The 22,525-nt window shown below is 40.9% G+C and overlaps 1 protein-coding gene across 2 annotated transcripts in view; it reads left to right on the plus strand.

The window, feature by feature from the left end:
- Positions 1–18,753: 18,753 nt before the first annotated feature.
- Positions 18,754–22,525, plus strand: part of SLC44A5 (solute carrier family 44 member 5) — a 350,669-nt gene continuing 346,897 nt past the window's right edge. For both annotated transcript variants that reach the window (XM_078072903.1, XM_078072904.1), the window contains exon 1: positions 18,754–18,928. In XM_078072903.1, coding sequence (XP_077929029.1) covers positions 18,895–18,928 — 34 coding nt within the window. In that variant the 5' untranslated portion in view covers positions 18,754–18,894. The remainder of the gene's footprint in view (positions 18,929–22,525) is intronic.

Genomic DNA, 22,525 nt, shown 5'->3' on the forward strand with positions numbered 1-22,525 from the left:
CAGGAAGTAGCTACAGAAGGAATGACCGTGGTCCGTTTTCCTTCCTTCGAAATGAATGGTGTTTTGACAGTGGGGTTTTGAAAGAGGGCTTCAGCTGCCTCATTTTTGACCTCAAACTTTTTAGTTGGGTTCTTCTTTCCAGCTCATCTCTTGGCTCAGGTGGAAGACCCTGAGGCAAAACCTCCCATGATGGGAACGGGAATACCCCTCAAGCAATAAGGACTGCCCTAAGCCAGCAACTTTCATGACTGACTCCAAGGCAATGATCAATCTAACTTTCACTGTTGACCTGCGTGTCCCACATTTTGCTTATATAAACTTGGAAGTATTTTCAACATTTTGGAGACAGTCCTTGAGATGCTAGTCTGCTGTCTTCCCAGTGTTGGACTCACTGAAATAAATTCCTTTCTCGTTTCACCACCACTTGTCTCTCTGCATTTGGATTTTGCCAGTAGCGAGTGGCTGAGGCTGATCTGTTTGGTACCTCTGCCCCCGAGCCAAGGGCTCTTACTGCTCCCTGCCTACAACGGGATTCAAACTCAGGTCTGTCAGATGCTCTTACGTGTCTACTTACATTACTTTATAAACATTGCTTTGGGAAATCTTTACAAATAATATAATTTAACATATATTTGATTGTTTACTATGTGCCAGATCTTATTGTAAGTGTTTTTCAGGTATATAATAATTTAATTCTTTCAACAATCTTAGGAAGTAGCGATTGTAGTTACCATCATTTTATGTAGATGATAATGGTACAGGAAAGTGAAGTCCAAGTTAAGTTAGCTAGGAAATGGTAGAGCCAGAATTTGAACTGAAGTAGTCTGAATCCAGAGCTTGTATTCTTAATAATCGTATTATTTATAAATTGCATTTAACCAACTTTTGCTGAGGGATTAGTATGTGCCAGGCACTGTGTACAGTGCTAAGGATTTAAAGATAAATAGAGCAGTCTTTTCTAGAAGCTTAGTCTACTAGAAAGAATCAAATAAAAAAATCTTGTCATTGGTGTGGAAGTTATTAACCACAATACCACCACCACCAAACTACGAATAATGAGGACTTGCTATCTCTCAGGTGCTATTCTAAGTATTTTGCAGGCATTAATTCATTTAGGCTCACAATAACCTTATAAGGTCATCATTCTTATTATTCTCATTTTCAGATCAGGAAGCTGGGTGGTAGAGATGTTGTGTAAGCTACAGAGTGGGAGAATTGGCTTAGGAACACAATCATTCTGGCTCCAGAACCCAAGTACCTAAATGAATGTTACCTATGGGTAATAGAATTTCAATTTTCCTAGAGTGTGAACAAGTAGTACTGGCTTTACTGGTTAAAACTGGCTTTAACCAATTTTAGGAACTTGGAGAAATGATATTCATTCTGAAATGAGATTCAAGAAGGTGCAGTTACTAGAATGGTCAGCAGAGGGTGAAGGGAGGCAGCATTCGTAAAGCAGTGCTACATTAAAATGGGGTAAACTGTGCAAAAGTGATAATCCCTGAAGACCCCTTGCTCTAACATGTTATGGTGATACTTGTCTGAATTTCATTAGTTCAGTGTAATATAAAACACAAGCAAAAAAATGAAGTTGTTCCTTCTCAAATATGTGTGGTAGAGATGATTTTTATCTGATTTAACGTGATATTTGTATCAATATTTATTGAATGCTAAGAACTTCTCTAAAGAAGTAAGTACAAGATGGCCTATATTCTTAAAGAGCTCAGGGTCTTACTGAAGTGGCAAGGTAAATATAAATTTATTTATTTATTTATTTTAAAGATTTTATTTATTTGAGAGAGAGAATGAGAGACAGAGAGCACAAGAGGGAAGAGGGTCAGAGGGAGAAGCAGACCCCCTGCTGAGCAGGGAGCCCGATGTGGGACTCGATCCCAGGACTCCAGGATCATGACCTGAGCTGAAGGCAGTCGCCTAACCAACTGAGCCACCCAGGCGCCCATAAATATAAATTTAAATAGGATATAAAACAGCATATTAACAAAGCTTTAGAGGAGTTCACAGACAAGGAGAAATTAATGGGGCTGAAATGGAATGGGACAATTTCATGGAAAAGGTAGCCTTGTTCCAGTACTAAAGAGGGTGAGAAGGGGTAGTATGTGCATAGGTATAAAGGAAGGGGAAATCTGATTTTTCTTTAAAGTTAAATTCAACTTGCCTAGCATTTATGAACTGTCTTGAGTGAGAGGGTGCCATCCTACACACTGCAGAAAAAATAAAGATGTGTGATACAGTTTCTGCCCGAAGGAAGTCACAAATACCCTGGAAGTTATACTATAAGTCAGGATATGGTAGACAAATAACTGGATGCTCTATTGGAGCCCCCAAAAGCTAACAACAAAATGATATGTACCTCTCATTCTAAAGAAAGCTACCAAACCAATCACGTAGAACTTTCTAAGTTCATGGTCCTAAAGTAGTTCGGCCTGCTTTAGCCTATATATGAAGCTGAAGTTGAAGAGAAAGAGATTTCTTTAGAGAGGAGGTGACAGAGCACTGGCATTTCACTCACCTCACTACCCCCTTCTGATATGGAAGGAGGCGGATGTGTTTCTCCGTGGTAGCAATCCCCTAAAGAGACACAAATCAAAACTCCTAGGTACTGCACAGCTTGCTCAGAGAAGAGGAGATTGCCCCAGTGTGGACACAGCAAGAATTTCAGAGCCTGGAGAATATGGCTCCTTGCCTAGCAAAGTTACAGCCTTCTGTTGGTGTTCTAAGTTATTTCTGAGTATTGATGTAGCTGGTGTGAAAGACAGTGAGTCCATATCCTTCTCTGACCTGGAAAATTGGCAGGCTGCCAATTGCACTGAACTTCAGATGGGCTTCTGTGGAATGTACATAAAGCATGGGGAGCTGCATCCATTGACCTCTTCTTATACTATTTTTACCAATGGCAGTTTATTTACTACTTTGGGAATAAATAGAAGTAAAAGCAACCTTGTATAGAGGTCAAGTTCTTTTCACCTGTCCTTGAACTTGAACCTGACAAATAGCCTAATAATAATAATAAAAGGCAGAATACGGTAGATGCCCCCTCCTCTCAAGTCAAGGGGAAGTTTTTCTAGGGAGCCACTTGGAAAGCTTTATGTTTGTCTCTAGGGACTTAAAGGTCTTACCAGTGAATATTCTAGAGGTGAGATGGTGGCTGGAATTGCCCTGTCTTGTGGCAAAACACACAAGTGCTTTGGGACTTCCTCCCATGGCTGGATAAATGTGCATGTTTTTCAGACTTGATAAGGACCCTGTGGAAATGATTCTAACCAGGTGTGCTGACTGAGGAACATGAACAGAGGGTGGGTCCCAGAAATCTACGAGCCAGACAAGAAAGAGGCAGACCAGGCAACCACAGGATATTCATGAGGGAGCCACAAAGATACCTTATAGAATCAACACTTGTACACGGCCACCTAGAGGTCCCTGAGGGGTGGATTACAACTGAAGCTGCCAGAAAAACTGCCCCATTTGCTCAACACCTACCCTCCTACACCCCAGATATCAGAAACAGGGACGGGCAAATTGGTGAGATGTAACCAGAAAGAGAAAGAAGTTAATTTTGACCCACTATCCCACATAGGTTAGGGGATAGAGGATTTAAATTTGAATGGGCTTCGAGTTTGAAATTATATTTGATAGAGCTGTTTCTGTGCTTTCTAATTTTTTTTTTTTTAGTTTTATAATAGTTCTTTATGGTTCTTTGTTTTCTTAGCTTTGCATTCCCCCCCTTTTTATCTTTAATAGTGCTTCACATCTTATTTTTTAAAAGCTGATTTTATGTTCTCTTTAAAATCCATATCATGAAGCACTTGCAGGATTTTGTGTGTGTGTGTGTGTGGGGGGGCTCTGCTAACTTATAGATTGGTTTCTTTACCTGTATTCTCCTTTCTCACATTTATTTATTTTCGCTGATATGTATTTGCAAAGTTGTGCTCGTTTTATCTTTTTCATATTGAGTATGAGCAACACCTTCTGTTTGCTCTGCTATAGTTTGGGTGAATTCCACTTGCTTTTCTATTACCTTAAGTTCGGGGAGAAGGGAAGAGCTCAACTGTGGCTGTACACAGCTTAGGTTGGAGGACCTGTGGCTCTGCTTGCCAGGGTTTATTAAATGTATTGTGTTAAACTCAGTCCATTTGTTGACTTTTGCCTTCATTGCACTAAGAAATATCATTGAGCTTTGGATTATACCCTCTAATGATCATCAAGCCCTGGGTTCTTGCTTCCTTTAGAGCAAGTAATCCAAACTTTTGTTTATTGGGTTATCTACTTCAATGTCACCAATTTTCGCTTTCTGTATTCACCTATTTCTCCCCAACAGCAATTTCTCTTCCTCCCAACCCTGGCTTTTTCTTCCCGGGGAAAACATAAATAATAAATGGAGAGTTTTGCCCCTATATCAATAATACATGTGTGGGTTACTTCTCTTCAGGCATTAAGCATTCTTCTTCTCCACTTTCTTTTCCTCAGAGACTCTTGTCCTAATTATTCTCTTTTTTCTTCCTTTCTGCTAAATCACTATTTATTGTTGGAGATAATGAACTCTGGATGTTTATACTTGTTCTGTTATCCTGTCCATTTTTCTCACAGCTGGAAGATCCTAAAATAGAAGGTCCTAATAGCTCCCTTTTCTGAGGACACAAAGGTAGTTGGGACTTTTCCTCCCATGCAAAATTCTTTCTCTTCAAAGAGCTACCCATATCTCATTTGAATCTCTCTTTCCCATGTGGTGGCGCAGGTTGTCAGAGGGTGCTTTAGAATTTTTAGGATTGTGCTTGTGCATCTTCCCTATATAGTGCTCCTTTGGAGGATGATGTTAAGAGCCTTGCCATACTGCTCTGAACATTGTTCAGTAAATTCTTAGAAGCTCCTGTGTCTTTCCTTGCTTGATAGCCACCAATTTTTTAAGGTTATGATACAACTTTTCTCCTTATTTGATTGCTATTGATATGTTTTTGCTGCTTTAAAATGTTTTTCCCCATTTGCCATTCATATGATTAAGTTATGTGGAAGGGAGATTTTTAGACTTGGTTGAAATCTAATATCTAAACCTTGAACTCTCTTTTAAAAAAATTTTTTAAAATCTTTTTAGTAATCTTTATACACAACGTGGAGCTTAAAATCATGACTCTGAGATCAAGAGTCGCATGCTCCTCCGGCTGAGCCAGCCAGGAGCCCCTAAACCTTGAGCTCTCTTATTCCCACTTATTAGTTGTAGAAATTAAAGGTCATAATGTTTGATTTGCTTGAAACGCAGCTCATCAAAGAAAGTGGCAGGGAAGAGTCATGATTTGAATCTAGACCTGTCTTTTAACCTGTAATCAATATTCTATTCTATAATCAATGGAGAACAGTCAGGATTTTTGAAAAGGTGGCTAATGAAATGGAACATTCATTCTAGGTTTGGGAGCTGGCATGAGGTCTGAGAGAGATATGAATTTTCAGAGAGGGAACTATGAAAGCAATGAAACAAGTTAAGAAGGTTTTATATAATCAGATATAAAGTAATGAGGACCTGAGATAAAGAGGAACCTCTTTCATATTTTAGAATTTTGAATTTGGTAATCAGGGCTCTTTTCCTCATATATTTCTAAGGTGCCATCAGTTCATCTATCACATACTCAAAGTGTAAGAATTTTGTATTAAAATTGGGAAGCTTTGGGTTAGGAAACTAACCCTTTGGGTTAGATTAGCTTCTAGTCTTTTTTTTTTTTTTTTTTTTGCCGTATACTGTTGTAAAACCTACACCAAATCATTTCATTTGCTGGGCCTCAGATTCCTTATGTTTAAACTGGGGAAATTTAGTTGGGTGGACTATAAGTTCCCCTTCAGTTCATAGTAAACACTCAGAAGCAGGGCAGTGATGTCAGCATCGTAAGAGATCTCTCCCTTCTGGCCCCCCCCCCCACTTAAATAACTAATTCGGCATTCATCCATGAACAAAAGTACCTCTGTGAGAGTTGTGGGGTCTAGCACCATATACCAAGGTACCCAGGAGGTGTCTCGCCCACCTGTGCATCAGGTAATGGGCAAACAGATCTTGGTATGGTGTGCGGAACCAGCAGGACCTTGTGAACTGGTCATAGCCACTCTCTCGCCTGGTTGAGGAAAACCAGGAGAATCCTGACTTGGGAGATACCATTGGACAAGAGAGACTTTATAGAAGTTCAACCTTCCCTGGAGGAAAGATTCTAGCATTCCATTCAAACAAAAAAGTATACAAAATGGGACGCATTAGAAAGGGTAAGAGGAACTTTGCCAGTGTCACTCCTCCCCCAGGGCAACACAGTGTAGGGCTGAACTAGCCAGCAAGAGTGACCTACCCTGGGGGTGGGGGGAGGGTGGGGGTGGGGAACAAGAGCAATGAATGTGTGTTCAGCTACTTCAGCTGTGCAGGACACTGCTGGAGAAGCCCATTTCTCTCCTGCAGCACCCAGAGTATTGAGGCAGGGCCTCCTTGATGGGGGGAGGGAGGTCAGGAAAGAGACAGATAAGAATATCAAAAGGGCATTAAAGGAATGCAGTTTCTGCTGACTGCATCCAGGACTCCAGCAGGAAACCTATCCACGAGCCACCGGGAGAACCTTACCTGAGGATACCCCCACTCACCCACATGCCTCCCCAATGCCCTGAGTGCTAAACCCACAGCCAGCACTTTGTGCCTCCTCCTGAGTGCAGGATGGGGACCAAGCTCCCGTAAATGGAGTCCCCTCAGAAAATAAGCCAGTGTCCATGGGCCAGGGGGACACCACAAATTTGAGCTGTAGCTTCATCTTCTGAAAAACAACGGAGGTTCCAGTAGTTAGCCTGGTGAGTTGTAAGAGCCAGGTAAAACATATAATCTTCATAATTATGCCACAAGAGGGAGCAAGAAGTGTGGAGCAGGTGTATCCATACGAGGCTGAAGAAATGACCAGATATAAGGTGAACCAACAAAAAAAATTTGCCACCAGAAAATAGTAGGTACAGATTTGAGGAGGTGTCTGCTGTACAAATGCTAAAACAGCAATGCAAAACTCCAAGGAAAATGAGGGATCAAGGAATCATGTCATCACCAAAATACAATAATAACCCTATAATATCTAAATTCAAAGGCATGAAATGTTGCAATTTAGCTGATACAGACTTCAAAATAGCTGTTTTGAGGAAACTCAGTGAGATACAAGAAAACACAGAAAGTCAATTCAATGAAACCGGGAAAACAATTCATGAACAAAATGAGAAATTTAACAGAGAGATAGAAATCATAAAAAAGAACCAAACAGAAATTCCGGAACTGAAAAATTCAGTGAATGAAATGAAAAACGCAATAGATACAGCAGAATAGATCAAACAGATGATAGAAACAGTGATCTAAAGGATAAGAACTTTGAAATAATCCAGTCAGAACAGAACAAAGAAAAAAAAAAAGAAAAAGAGTGAAGATAGCCTACATGATCTATCAGACACCTTTCAATGTATACATAGTAGAATAACTGGAGTTCCAGAAGGAAAAAAGGGGGTAATGGGACAGAGAGTCTATTTAAAGAAATAATAGCTGAGAATTTTCCAGACCTGGGGAGAGATTTGGACATCTCAGTTCATTAAGCTAATAGATCACTCCATTACCTCAATGTAAAATGACCTTCTCCAAGACACATTATAGTGAAACTGTCAAAAATCAGAGACAGGGGTGCCTGGGTGGCTCGGTCGTTAAGCGTCTGCCTTCGGCTCAGGTCATGATCCCGGGGTCCTGGCATGGAGCCCCGCATCGGGCTCCCTGCTCCGCGGGAGGCCTGCTTCTCCCTCTCCCACTCCCCCTGCTTGTGTTCCCTCTCTCGCTGTCCCTCTCTGTCAAATAAATAAATAAAATCTTTTAAAAAATTAAAAAAAAAGAAAACAAAATTCTTTAAAAAAAAATCAAAGACAAAGAGAATCTAAAAGCAAGGAGAAAAAAAGATTGTAACTTACAAAGAATCCCCATTAGGGTATCAGTGGATTTTTCAGCAGAAACCCTATAGGTCAGGAGAGAGTGGAATTATATGTTCAAAAGTTTTAAAAGAAAAAAATTTCCAGCCAAGAATATTTGGCAAAGTTATCCTTCAGCTATGAAGAAGAAATAAAAACTTCTTCAGGAAAAAACAAATAAAAACAAACGAACAAAACACTGAGAGAGTTCATTACCACTAGATCTGATTTGCAAGAAATGCTGTAAGGAGTTCTTCAAGCAGAAATGAAAAGATGCTGATTAGTAACATGAAAATATATGAAAATATACAACACACTGGTAAAGGTAAATATACAGTCACACTTAGAAACTCTAATTCTGTAATATGAGAATGTGTTAACCATTTAACTCTAGTATAAAGGTTAAACAAATGATTATTAAAATAACTATAGCCACTACAATTTAACAAATGCACAATATAAAAAGAGGTAAATTGTGACATCAAAAACATAAAAGAGGGAGTTAAGGGTGGAGCCTTTGTATGCAATCAAAGTTAAGTTGCTATTGGCTTAAAATGAATTCGTTTATCTATAAGATGTTTTATGATGTAAGCTTCATGGTAACCACAATGCAAAAACCTATAGTAGATTAACAAAAGATAAAGGGAAGTTTTGCACCATAGAAAATTACCAATTCTCAAAGGTATGAAGAAAGAGAGGAAAGAGAAATAATTAAAATACAAAACAACTAGAAAGCAATTAATAATATGGTATTAGTAAGTCCTTGCATATCAATAATTAATAATCATAAATAAATAAATGTAAATGGATTGAATTCACCAATCAAAAGGCACAGAATGGCTGGATAGATAAAAGAACAACACCAGCTGAATGCAAACTACAAGAGAGTCACTTCAGATTTGAGGACATAGGCTCAAAGTGAAGGGATGGAAAAAGATATTTCAGGCAAGTGGAAATCAAAAGAAAGTGGGAGTAGCTATATTTATATCAGACAAAATAGACTTTAGGCCAAAAATAGTAACAAGAGAGAAAGAAGATCATTATATAATGTTAAGGGGTCAATTCATCAAAAAATATAATAATGGTAAATATATACAATTTAACATTGGAACACCTGGATGTATCAAGCTAATACTAACAGATCTGAAGGGAGAAATGGACAACAATACAATAATAAGAAGGGAGTTCAGTATCCTACTTTCAGCAATGGATAGATCATCCAGACAGAAAATCAGCAAGGGAACATTGATTTCAACCATATATTAGACCAAATTGACCTAACAGACATATAGAGAACATTTCATCCAACAGCAGCAGAATACAGCAAGTACACAGAGGATGTTCTCCAGGATAAACCATATGATAGGCCACAAAACAAGTCTTCCCAAGTTTAAGAAGATTGAAATCATACCAAGTATCTTTTTCAACCACAATAGTATGAAAGCAGAAATCACCAAGGGAGAGTTGGAAAATCTACAAGCATGTGAAAACCAAACAACACACTCCTGAACAACCAATGCATCCAAGAAGAAATTAAAGGGGAAATTAAAAAAAAAAACAACTTGAAACAAATGAAAATGCAAACACAACACACCCAAACCTATAGACAATGCAAAGGCAGTTCTGAAAGGAAAGTTCATAGTGATAACTGCATATATTAACAAAATAGAAAGATCTCCAACAAACAATATAACTTTATACCTCCAGGAACTAGAAAAGGAAGAACAAACTAAACTTAAAGTTAGCAGAAGGAAGAAAATAACAGAGATCAGAGTGGAAGTAAATGAAATAGAGACCAAAAAAACAATTGAAAAGATTAATGAAACTAAGAGCTGGTTGTTTGAAAAGATATATAAAAAGGCCCCTGGCTGGCTCAGCCAGTAGAGCAAGTGACCCTTGATTTTGGGGTTGTTAGTTCGAACCCCATGTTGGGTGTAAAGGTTACTTAAAAATAAAATCTTAAAAAAAGATATACAAAATTGATAAGCTGAACTAAGAAGAGAAGACTCAAAATCAGAAATGAAAGGATACCACAGTGCTACATAGCATCATAAGAGACTACTACGAATAATTATATGCCAACAAATTGGATAACCTAGAAGAAATGGATACATTACTAGAAACATACTATCTACTAAGACTGAATCATGAAGAAATAGAAAATCTGAACAGACAAATAGCAAGTAAGGAGATTGAATCAGTAATCCAAAAACTCTCAATGCAGAAAAGCCTAGGAGCAGAAGGCTTTACTAGTGAATTCTACCAAATATTTAAAGAATTGATGCCAACCTCAAACTCTTCCAAAAATTGAAGAGGACAAAGCACTCCCAAACTCTTTTTACAAGGCAAGAATTACCCTTGATAACAAAACCATATAAAGATAGTATAAGAAAAGAAAACTATAGACCAATATCTCTATGAAATTCTCAATGAAATATGATCAACCCAAATTCAACAACACATTAAAAAGATCATACACAATGATCAAGGGGGATTTATCCCTGGGATGCAAGGATGGTTCAACATATGCAAATCAATAAATGTAATATACCATATTAATAGAATGGAAGATAAAAGTAATATAATCTTCTCAATAGATGCTGAAAAAAATTTGACAAAATACAACATCATTTCATGATAAAAACCCTCAACAAATTTGGCATAGAAGAAATATACCTTAACGTAATAAATGCCATGTATGACAAACCCACAGCTCACATCATGCTCAGTGATGAAAGGCTAAAAGCTTTTCCTCTAAGATCAGGAATAAGACAAGAATGCCTTCTCTCACCACTGTTATTCAGCATAGCAGACACTCAAGAAAAATAGAATGAATGAATGACATTCTAAAGAATAAAGGAAAAAAATGTCCTTCCCTATGTAGATGTGAAAATTTGTTAGAATCTGTGGAATGAAAAGGAAGATATTTGGATTATTAACCACTATTAATGAAAAGGGATTCATTAAATATGTATTATATACTAATGTCCTCTCTTCTTCATAACTTGACATTCAGGGACTCCCTGACCTAATCCCAAATTACCCTATCTTTCAGTACCACCCGTCACTGCTCTAGCCGAAGAGCTACTTAACAGTAAATTAGGAGCTAAGGTCTCATTATAATGGCTAAAACAAAATGTCAACCATCTAGTCAATAGGGAGATAGACATCCACACAATTTACTAAGATATAAGATAAAATAAATATTAATGATAAAGACACAAACAACATGCTATGTAATGAACAAAAGGAACAACTACTTCTTAGCAGAAGATTGCAGTGAATATCATATATTCCAGGGCTTTAAGGATGAATCAGACTTAACAGGTAGAGATGGAAAGTGAAAAAAAAAAATTGTAGAAGGAGCAATGTGAATAAAAGTGAAAATATGAACATACCTGACATATTTAAAGAATTCTGAAGAGTCCGGTTTGGACTAGAACATAGTGTGTTAAGGGCAAAAGTTAGAAGAAAGGAAGCTGGTAAGGTAAGCAGAGGTCAAACAGTGGAAAGCTTTGCAGGACATAAGGAGCTTGTGCCTGTATTATATAAACTTTCAGAGTAGAAGAGTAATGTGCTTTGGTCTCTGTAATAAGAAGATGACCAAGGCATCTGTAAATGTGAACATGGATCAGAGAAATGAGAGAATGGAGGCAGAGAGACCAATCAAGCTTCAAGGAGAAAAGAAAAGAAGATAAGTCAGTAGTGGGATTGCTAGTAACAGAGAAAATCGGGGCTAAGCTAATGAAAAATAAGCTCACAGAAGCCAAAAAGATTAGGTTAGAAGTCATGCTGAGGAGATGTACATGGGAAGAAAGAAAATAATATTCATTGAAACTATATATTTGGATTACTTTCTTGCAGTCCACTCTGTGCATGGCCTGAGTGTAGAGAGCAAAGGGAAAAGTGACATAAGAGGAGGAGGCTGGAAATAGTCATGGGTCAGCTCATTCCCATGTAGGCATGTTGAGGATTTGGGACATTTTTCTATAAGCAGTAGAACTGTATTGCAGTGATCTTAGCTGGAGAGTGAGATGATCAGCCTCCTCTTTTTGTCACAACTATCCCTACTCTGACTAGATTCCAAAATACATTATTTACTTCCTCAAACTCAGCAGGTGACTTTATTTCCTACTTCAAGAGAAAGTAGAAGCCATTAGAAACTTTTCCAACTTTCTGCCACCATCTCTACAAACTGCATCTATACCCACCTGTATCAGTTAGGAAAGTAACTGTATATGTCAGAAGGCACATCAGCAGTTTAAACTATAAGAGTTCATATTTTTTCACATAAAAAGGCTGGGGCCAGAGACTAGAGGGGAATGGTGAAGACTTAGAATAGTAACTGGGGGACTGGGACAGGAGAACTGAAAATAAAAGAAATGAAAGACCCAGCATCACTGGCCATCATAACAGAATATCAGTAATTGCTACTGCTATTATTTTTTTTATCATGTTAGTCATCCAAAGTCCACAAGTCATATCAGTAGACAAGTTGTGACTAGACCAGATTTGTCAATTCAATGTACTTTGTTTTCTTGTGTGCGTGTGTGTATGTGTTTTTTAAGTAATGTCTACACTGGGTTCAAACTCAGGACCCTAAAATCAAGAGTAGCATGTTCTACATCTAAGCCAGCCAGGTTCTCCAATCCCAATTTAATGTCTTTCGGTAACCCTAATGAGGATAATGTTTTTGACCTAGGAAACCAATGCATATTTAATTCTTTGTAAACCATGTGCCCCGTGGCTCCTTACACACTGAATCTGTTATATTCATTGTTTTTGGGAAGGGCTAGAGAAAAGGGCTCTTTGCTTAGTTTTGAAACTCAAAGCCAACTTTCTCAAATCCCTTGTGAAACAATTATTTTGAAATCCAGGCTTTTTGAAAGGTAAAAGAGGCATCTGAATTCCAAAAGTGTCCCTTTACCAAACCAAAAGGAAAGTTTAGTTATTTGAAAATAGAGTTTTACAATAAGCCATTACGGAGAAAGGATGGAGGATACTATCCAAGGAAGTCCCACCATATGAAAAGTAGAATGTGCTAGAGAAAGAGTTAAGGGGTGTGTATGAGAGAAAAGGCAGGAAGAGATGAGACAGTGTCCTTTACTCACAGTGGAACAGTGGGTTGATAGTTTTGGGGGAAACAGGGGAGCACCACTGGTGAAGAGGTTAGAAGCCTCCAAAAGAAGCCCTTTACTAACATGGGGTAGCCACAGAAACAAACAAACAAAAAATGGCATGGTATATTAGGCAGAACAGTAGCTGGTTTCTTACAGCTGGTGCACATTGCAGAAAAAAATCTAGAGGTTCTTGAGCAATTCTGCAGAGATATAAAGGGTAATTTAGAGTTATAAAGGGTAATTCAGAGATATAAATGGTATAAAGCATTAACATATTTGCCAGAAAGTCATAGCAGAGGAGATCTCAGTAGAGATCTCTGTTCAAGGGTATATCACAGTGGCAACTATGTATAGGCAACTCCAAGTTGAGGTCCAGATGGAGGATATTGAGAAGTCTCAGAAGATCAGCAGCATCATCAGCAGCATCATCAGCAGTGAAAATCAATGTAGACAGCCTGGGCTGCAGGAGGAGATGGCCGTGTTTCTTGAGAGCAATCACCATGCATTGCTTATGCCAAGAGATCAGACTCCTGGTCTCTTTAGCAGTGGTCACAGTGAACATATAGTCCAACGCCCAGAGCACAGGTGAGGCGAGCTATGCATCAGCTAGACATCATATGCATGCGTGGAGAGGACAACATAGACCGGACAACACCTCCAGTCTGCTATTGCTAAAATATTATAAACTTTTGTGCCCAGATCTCAAAAGATGAGAGGGATAAGAGAAAGAATGAGAGGGGGAAAAACCTTGAAAAATTGAGCATTCCATTCAGTTTTCCCTCCCTTTCCCTGTGGTCCTCCGTGCTAGTCCTTATGTTCCACACATGAGTGAAACCATATGATAATTGTCTTTCTCTGCTTGACTTATTTCACTTAGAATAATCCCCTCCAGTTCCATCCATGTTGATGCAAATGGTGTGTATTCATCCTTTCTGATGGCTGAGTAATATTCCATTGTATATATGAACCACATCTTCTTTATCCATTCGTCTGTTGAAGGGCATCTCGGCTCCTTCCACAGTTTGGCTATTGTGGACGTTGCTGCTATGAATATTGGAGTGCATGTGCTGCTTCTTTTCACTACATCTGTATCTTTGAGGTAAATACCTTGTAGTGCAATTGCTGGGTCATAGGGTAGTTCTATTTTTAACGTCTTGAAGAACCTTCATACTGTTTTCCAGAATGGCTGTAGCAGCTTGCATTCCCACCAAGAGAGTAAGAGGATTCCCCTTTCTCCACATCCTCACCAACACTTGTTTCCTGTCTTGTTAATTTTTGCCATTCTAACTGGTGTAAGGTGGTATCTCATTGTGGTTTTGATTTATATTTCCCTGATGGCTAGTGATGTTGAACATTTTTTCATGTGTCTGTTAGCCATTTGTATGTCTTCTTTGGAGAAGTGTCTGTTCATGTCTTCTGCCCATTTCTTGACTGGATTATTTGTTTTTTGGGTGTTGAGTTTGAGAAGTTCTTTATAGATCTTGGATACCAGCCCTTTATCTGTAATGTCATTTGCAAATATCTTCTCCCATTCCGTGGGTTGCCTCTTAGTTTTGTTGACTGTTTCCTTTGCTGTGCAGAAGCTTTTTATCTTGATGAAGTCCCAAAAGTTCAGTTTTGCTTTTGTTTCCCTTGCCTTTAGAGACATGTCTTTTTTTTTCTTCAAAGATTTTATTTATTTATTTGACAGAGAGAGACACAGTGAGAGAGGGAACACAAGCAGGGGAAGTGGGAGAGGGAGAAGCAGGCTTCCCACGGAGCAGGGAGCCCGACATGGGACTCGATCCTGGGACCCCGGGATCATGACCTGAGCCGAAGGCAGCGGCTTAATGAACTGAGCCACCCAGGTGCCCCAGGATTTTTTTTTTTTTAATGCACTTGTTGACTATCCCATTCTCTTCCCACCATCCTTTTTTTTTTTTTTTAACCTTTTTTTAGTTCTAGTCACAGAATTGTAGGTTCCCTTAAAACCTCAGCTGAGGTATTATTTTTTCTTTTTGCACATCAATTTTAAAAATGCAAGATTTTTTTCAAAAGTGGAGTGAGTTCAGATCTTTTGACATCATTTGGTATTAACATGATTAAAATCATTGGGGCTTTTTTTCCCCCCTTTTCATTTCCCCTCAACTATAGTAGTTAATTTATAGTTAGGCATTCAGAATAGAATATTTCAGCAAGAAACACTCTTCTGACAGTTATATTTTTCAACCTTTTTACTGCAATTGCAGTAACATACAATTAGTGACAATTATGCTTTGTGTAGTATGAAATATATTTTCATTTTGGTCTTTAGTATAATATGTATGGCAAGTTCATTTTCCCTGTTGAGCTCACTTGCTACTTTCACATGAGGAACATGTATTCCTTTCCTCTATTCTGATTATCTTTTACTCTATAGGGAGTCTTGACAGGGCTAGAATGATCTAAGGAGAATGATTATACTACATTTAACTAAAGTTGCCATTTTAGCACCGTAGCTATTTTTTGAAAGGATTCATTCAGAATATTTCTGTAAGGGAAATAGAGATTAGGCCAATTTTGTCCTTCTTTTCATCATCATCATCTTCATCATCATCAAATAAATGTGTAAGTTTCCTCGTGCCCAGCAGAATCACATGTGACTTAAAAATTATTTATTTGTAGTGATTCTTATTGGTGGCTACAAGAACAGCCAGAAATTTAGAAACACCAATCTCTGGAAATCTCTCTTTAGAAATCATGATTGATTGGACTCAAAATCTTGATAATCTCTAGTTCTGAGGACATGTAGATACCATCAGAATCAGAACTATACCCAAGGATTCAGTTCTATCTCTCTCTGATGATAAAACTCAATTGATGAGATGGTAAAAACAGACACAGAGACACAACCCATAGGCTGCAGTATTACTGGCAAATGTGGCCCATTAGGCCTGCCATGTTTTGTTTTGTTTTATATGTTAACCAACATCAACAAAGATATTTTAACTGGAAATCTGGATTCCTGACTCCTATTGAAAAACCAAAATCCTGACATCTCTAGGTTTCCATTCCTACAAGGTAACCTGGGACTGTTGCACAATCCCTACCCTTCACTCAAGTACAGCATACGTATTTAGATGGCTTGTGTCATGTATTTTAATAGGCATTCCATTTGTTACTGTTAAACACAAATATGCAGTGCGGGCTAATCAGGTAACACGTGGCCTGGAAGGTGTTGTGACTCTAAAGTCTCTGAGTCTGTTTCCTCATCTGTTCGGTGGGGCTGAATAAACCTCTTGATGATCTCCTGTGATAGTTGTGACCTTCAACTGAGAAAATGCATGTAAAAACACCTTGAAGTGCTACAAGTGTAAAAACATATTAATTATATCCATATGTAAAAAAATAGACATAATTTGTCAACTAAATCTTTGAGTGCCCTCTGCCGAGAATAGTATTGACACCATGGAAGGAGTAAATAGAAAAAAGGAACCTCTCCCTGATCTGAAGCAGAAAGATTTTATTTCATAGGCTGGTATCATGGGAAGAGCCTGGTACTGAGTTAGAAGAGCTGCATCAAAGTCCTGGAGCTGTGTACAAGTCAATGAAACTTCATGAATCTCATTTTCTTACCTATAAAACATGGAAGACAGGACCTGCAATCTAAACTCACAGGTGTGTGGTTGGGATTAAATGAAATAAAGGATGTAAAAGTAATTAATAAATGATATTATTCTAATGAAGGCAATAATTAGTACTTAGTGATAAAATATGAACACATACAATGGACTAAGAATATTTACAAGCCTAATATTTGCACACCTTAAGAGTTTGAAGAGATGACAAAGTAGTTTTTTTTTTTTTTTAAGGAAACTCTACCCCCAAGGTGGGACTCAAACTCACTACCCTTGACATCAAGGATAGCATGCTCTGCTGACTGAGCCAGCCAGGTACCCCGACAGAGTAGTTTTGAATTACTACTCTTACTACCCAGAGACTGGGCCTATTTTGCTAATTAAAATAAGCTTACTATTTGTTTTATATCCAATGCATGCCTTTGTTGTGAGAGGGGTTGGGTATTTCACATGTTCTTCAGATTACTTACTTCAATACATGATGTAAAGTTAAATTCAGAAAGTGCAAAAAATGTGTTATGATTTTGCGATACAAAAAATCACAGGACATTTATTAGAGCTGGAAGGAATCTTTGAGATGATATTTTACAAACCAGAAAACAGAAGAATAGAGGATTTCTGCAGGTTTTCAGAGCCATGAAGTTCCAGAGCCAGAACTCAAAACCAGGGTTTTGGACTCCAGTGTTCTTTCTGCTATACACCACTGATGCTGTGGCAACTTCTGACTAGTGGTACTGAATTGAATCACTGGATATTTCGATAATCAGATTAGATTGGAAATGTAGGGAGGGAAAGGAAAGGAGAAGTGTTAAGATCACTGTGAATTAGTAAGTAGGTTTAAGGGAAAACTCAGCTCCTCTAAAGGAGAAAAAAAAAAAAAAAGATTTTGTATTCTTTTCCACACCGGTAACCCCCTCCCCATTCTACCCCTTCTGCCCTTCTTTTAAAGCCTGGTTACTATCTTTACATTCTCAGACGTGTCTTAAACTTTTGCATGCCCTTGCAATCCTGGGACACTGGTGAGAGTCCTTCTCTGATCAGCACGCCAGAGGAGAACAGCTCCTCCAGGAAAAGGAAAACTTCCCAAACCCCCAGTCAGGGAGAGAAAGAATGCGGCCGCCGGGACAAAATTTGTACCTGAGGCCAAGAAATCACCCCACCCCCCATCCCAGGCCCTCCAACATCTGAGAGCTTGAAGTTTTCTTCCCTCTATTCCCACAGCCCCAAGGGAACTGTCTTGAGTTCTCGTTACAAAGAGGTTTAGGGCGTGAACTAGGTCGTTCTTCCAAGTGTCTGGAGGTGGGCTGCCTCTGGAATTAAATTTTCCCTCTCCACTAGCTTCCAGTTTTCCTCTTCCCTTCTTGGTTCTGGAGCGGCAGAGGCATCCGCGTGCTCCGAGGCTCGTTCGGAATTGGTGCCCCGAGGAGGCTTTTGGGAGGTCGGTGGCTGGGCCGGGTCGCTAGTGCCCGTGCTCGTTCTCTTGCAGTTGGCGAGAGTTCTTGTTGGCCTATGGGGACGGGTGTCTTTCGCGGCACCCACCCCCCACCCCTCACACCGCGTCCTGCCGCCGGGGAGGGGGTTTCGGAGACCCGGAGGAAAGCAGGCAGGCAGAATGCGGGCTTCACCAGAGTCGGGCTGCCAGGCTTTCCACTTCCTGGCCCCAGAGAGCCGAGGGCTCCCAGCTTCCCCCAGCAGCCCCCCACCGCCGCCGCCGCCGCCTTCCCCAGCAGCGGCTGCTAGATGACGGCGCCGTCACTGGTTGGATTGGAGCTGGCGGCTCAGACGGGACACCGGCGTGGGGGAGTGGGGGAGGGAGGGAGTGTGGGCAAGGGGGAGGTCAGCTCTGGGCGGGCGCGCCGGGGACCCTGCGCTGCCCCCTCCAGCAGCTGGAGCGGCACAGCAGCATCAACAGTCGCCGCCGCAGCCACAGCGGCCACAGCAGCGCGAGCGCGAGGCTCGCAGCGCTGCGCGGCCGAGAGCGGAGGGGCGGCGGCGCCAGCGCCCGCCGAGCCGAGCCGAGCCGAGCGCGCAGCCGGGCGGCCGCCGCCGCCGCCGCCGCTGCCGTCGCCTCGCAGATGCCATCACAGCAACAAAGAGCTTGCTGAGCGGGGAGCCGCGGCGAGAGCTCGCCCTGGAAACCGCCGAGCGGGCTTCGGGAGGTGGGCGGCAGCCGGAGGAAACGCGCGGGGGGTCTGGGGGAGGGGCGGGGGCAGAAGATGGCCAAGAAGAGAGAGCCCCCCAGCAGCAAGGGTGAGTTCCGCTCTGTTCTCATCTCGGCCCATCCCACCTCCCACCCGCGGTCCGCCCCTCGGTCCTGCCTGTTTACATCCAGACTCCGCCAGGTGGAAGGTTGCCTGCAGGGGAAGAGTTTGCCTTCTCGGGGAGGTGGAGGGACCTCAGCGTTGCTGCACCTACCTCCCTTTGCCTCCAGGGAGACTCTGACAGGAGTTTGTCCCGTTTTTCTAACCTGCGGAAACCTGGAGATTCTTTCTCTCACCCCACCCCTTTCCTACTCGGAGAGCTTGGGTATCTGTTGCGCGTTCCCCCCTGAGGGCGGTGGGGAGAAAAGAGACTCCTGGCTCGTAGCGTCTCGTCCTTTTAGAAAACAGGCTGCATGTGTGCGTGTGTGTGTGCGCGCGCGCGCGTGTGTGCCAGAGAGAGAGAGTGAGTTTTTTCCTTGGTCTCTCCTATTCCCTCCTCCCAAGCTCCCCCCCCCCCCACCGCCCCTTCATCCCTAGGGTGACAAGTTCTGCATCCATTTTCCCAACCTCCATCCTGAGGAGGTAATAGCTGTCTGCCTCTCCTTTTGCCCAATGGTCAAGAGGAGTTGCTACCAGCCGAGTCCCTGCAGGCTCTATTTCCCCCTTCCCGACCTGGGTAGGCGGGCAGTGACTCTGGCCGAGCAGTCTCCCCCTCTGTTGCTCCTTTGCAACCGGGGGTTCCAAAGTTGGAAAGTTCAGGGGAGGAGAAACGATGGCAGAAAGGACAAGGAAGAGCTTGTTGCTGGGGTGGTCCAGGGCTGCACTCGGGAGGGAGCCTCGTGAGCAGCATCGGGCTTGGCGGGGCAGGAGGGGGGCGGGGCGGAGGGGTGCGTCCCCAGGATTCGCAGAGCGCTGCGCCCTGGGAGCTGGTGTACCGGCCTCAGGCGCCTGAAGCGGGGACTCGTAGACGTCGCAGGTCGCCGGCTCCCTCCCGCTCCCGCGCTCTCGCTGGGGAACCGGCAGTGGCGGAGAGGTTGTCTGCAGCACTGCAGAGAGGTGCAAGTCCGTTCCTTACCGCGCACGTGGAGGATGGCTGTGCGCCTGGGGGTGGGGTGCCGGACCTCAGCAACTTGGGGAGGAGGAAGAGAAGGTGCTTGAAGTTGGATTTCGACCCAATGGGCCTCTTGGCCAGGAGGCGGAGATTTATTGGCGTTAAGGTTATATAAAACAGGACCAGCCCTCTGAGATGGGAACCGGTACATTATTGAATATAACGGCTAGGTTACAGCAGCGCGCTCGGCTTTGACATGCTTCTTGCTTTCTCCCCCAGTCCTGCTTGTGGGAGCTTAGCTCCACCCTAGAGGTCACTAGGGGGACACAACTTTATCTTGGTGCTTCAGCTTGCTTGTTAATTGCTCTGGGGTACTCAAATCACTTACTGGAAAGGGTTTTAAACCATGATCCTTAATCTTTTGGACGACGTTACTACAAAACACCGGTATTCTGGTTGAAACTGTTTTATATATATATTATATATATATAATTTTATTGCAATGTATTTTCTTTAAAATATAGTTCCTGTAAGATAGAAAAGGCCTTAGACCTGATTTTTTGTTCTTCCAATGAATTAGTATATGTTTATAGTGGTAGACGACTGAAGAATGAGAGAATATATTCATCTACAGTTTCTTTACCATTGTATCAGATAATTACTCTAAACCCAGATTGACAAGGTGCATTAGTTGCACTTTTGTTTAGCTCCTTTTTCATGGAACCATATGGCCCAATGAGCAAAACAGAAGGATTGGTTTTCAGCACTGTTGATGTGGCTGTCCATTGGCAGGAATACATTTCATATCCACCCCAAACCTTGCAGATTGTAAATGGTCCATGAAGAGTGGAAAAAATTTTACAGTTTTACAGTACATGCTTAGAGACAACCTTACTCTTAAAATTAACCTGGGCAGAAGCGCGCACGCGCGCGCACATGCACGCGCGCGCACACACACGAGACCAAATTAATGAGAAGTGAACCAGTATAAGAGGTTTGATGAAAAAGACACCTCCTCTTTAGTCTCCCCAACCCCCCAAAAAACACCAAGAAATTTTTGTTTTGGATGCCAAGATAGGATTGTGTGTATTTTCTTAAATTTAATTTGATAGTGAAATAATTGAAGAATAGTGGTTAATAGAGTTTTGTCATTTAAATGTTAACAGTTCCTCTGGAAGAATTAATAATCAAGCTTTCCTAAGATGTGTGGTTTCAAGAAATTTCATTGCAGTTTTTTAAAAATAAGGTTTTCTTATGCTACATGTTTTCCTTAAAGGGAAAAGTATGTTATTTAGCTCTTACTGACTTGTGGGTATTTTTTCCCCTCTCTACTAATGTTGAGTTTTTTTTTTTTAAACCAATTTATTTAATTTTTAGAAGGAAAGATGCTTTTTTAAGCCTTGGAGTTTCACTTTAGCAAAGCAGGTTTAGTGGTGATACTTTATAGATAACAAAAGCAAGCCCAGGAAGTTGTAATCCATTGACCTGCCTCAATTTTTCCTTTTAAGAAAAAAGCTCTACAAAAGCGTCTGACTGCAGGCTTGCTGAACTGCTTGCTCTCAGACATCTGCTTCTAAGCTACAACTAGCTAAATGGGGACTGCCTGGTAGAAAACCAAATTGCTAAATTGCTAGGCTTTTTTTTTTTTTTCCTTTTGGCAGCCTGCTGGGGTAAACTTTGCAGGATAATAAGCCATAGGTTTAACAATATTCTATGCTGTATTGGTTATCATCTTAGGAGAGCTGCTTCTCTGCTTAGATACACTGCATGGGGGAAGAGACCATTTGTTGGAGCATGTGACAAGCAGGTTGCTCATCGGCTTCTGAAGTCCTAGCAATAGATACTACACACCTAGAACAACTAGAAATTGGCCCAAGGGAAATGTAGTTTCTTAACACTGACAGAAGAATAGGATGAGTTGGCAGTATTTCTCAAGGAATACTGGCATTCATTTGTGATACCTCATCAAAAGGACAGCTTTTCATAATGGCAAGTGGAATATTTATCAATCTAATATTTATAATATTTTATTGAAAAAATGCTGTGGTCCATGATCAATAAAAGTCTTATAAACACAAGTTAGTTACATTAGTTATGGTGATATTAACCACTGTCCCCCCTTCCAATATTAGTACAGGATTTCTCAATTATTTAAATTTAAAGGTTAAGTTATGCTTGGATTCATCTTCATGCATTCATTCAGCACATATTTATTGAGCACTGAACACATATCAGGTTCTCTGCAAAACATGAGGGACACAGTGATGAACATGACAGACAACGAAGAGTAAGTACATTAGTAGGGGGCCTAGAAGCAGCAGGTAAACAAACACATGAACAAAAAAAAATTCACAGTTATGATACCATGAAGAAAATAAAATAGGACAAACAAGCAAAGGAAAAGAAAAAGAAAGAGAGACAAACCAGAAAACAGACTCTTAACTATAGAGAACAAACTGATGGTTACCAGAGGGGAGGTGCATGGGGGGATAGGGGAAATAGAAGATGGGGATTAAAGAGTACACTTATTGTGGAAAAAAAAATAAAATAAAATAGGATGATGTGCTAGAGGGTGACTGTAGGATTACTTTAGAT

The sequence above is a fragment of the Halichoerus grypus genome, chromosome 5 (genome assembly GCF_964656455.1).
Source record: "Halichoerus grypus chromosome 5, mHalGry1.hap1.1, whole genome shotgun sequence".
Taxonomy (NCBI): domain Eukaryota; kingdom Metazoa; phylum Chordata; class Mammalia; order Carnivora; family Phocidae; genus Halichoerus; species Halichoerus grypus.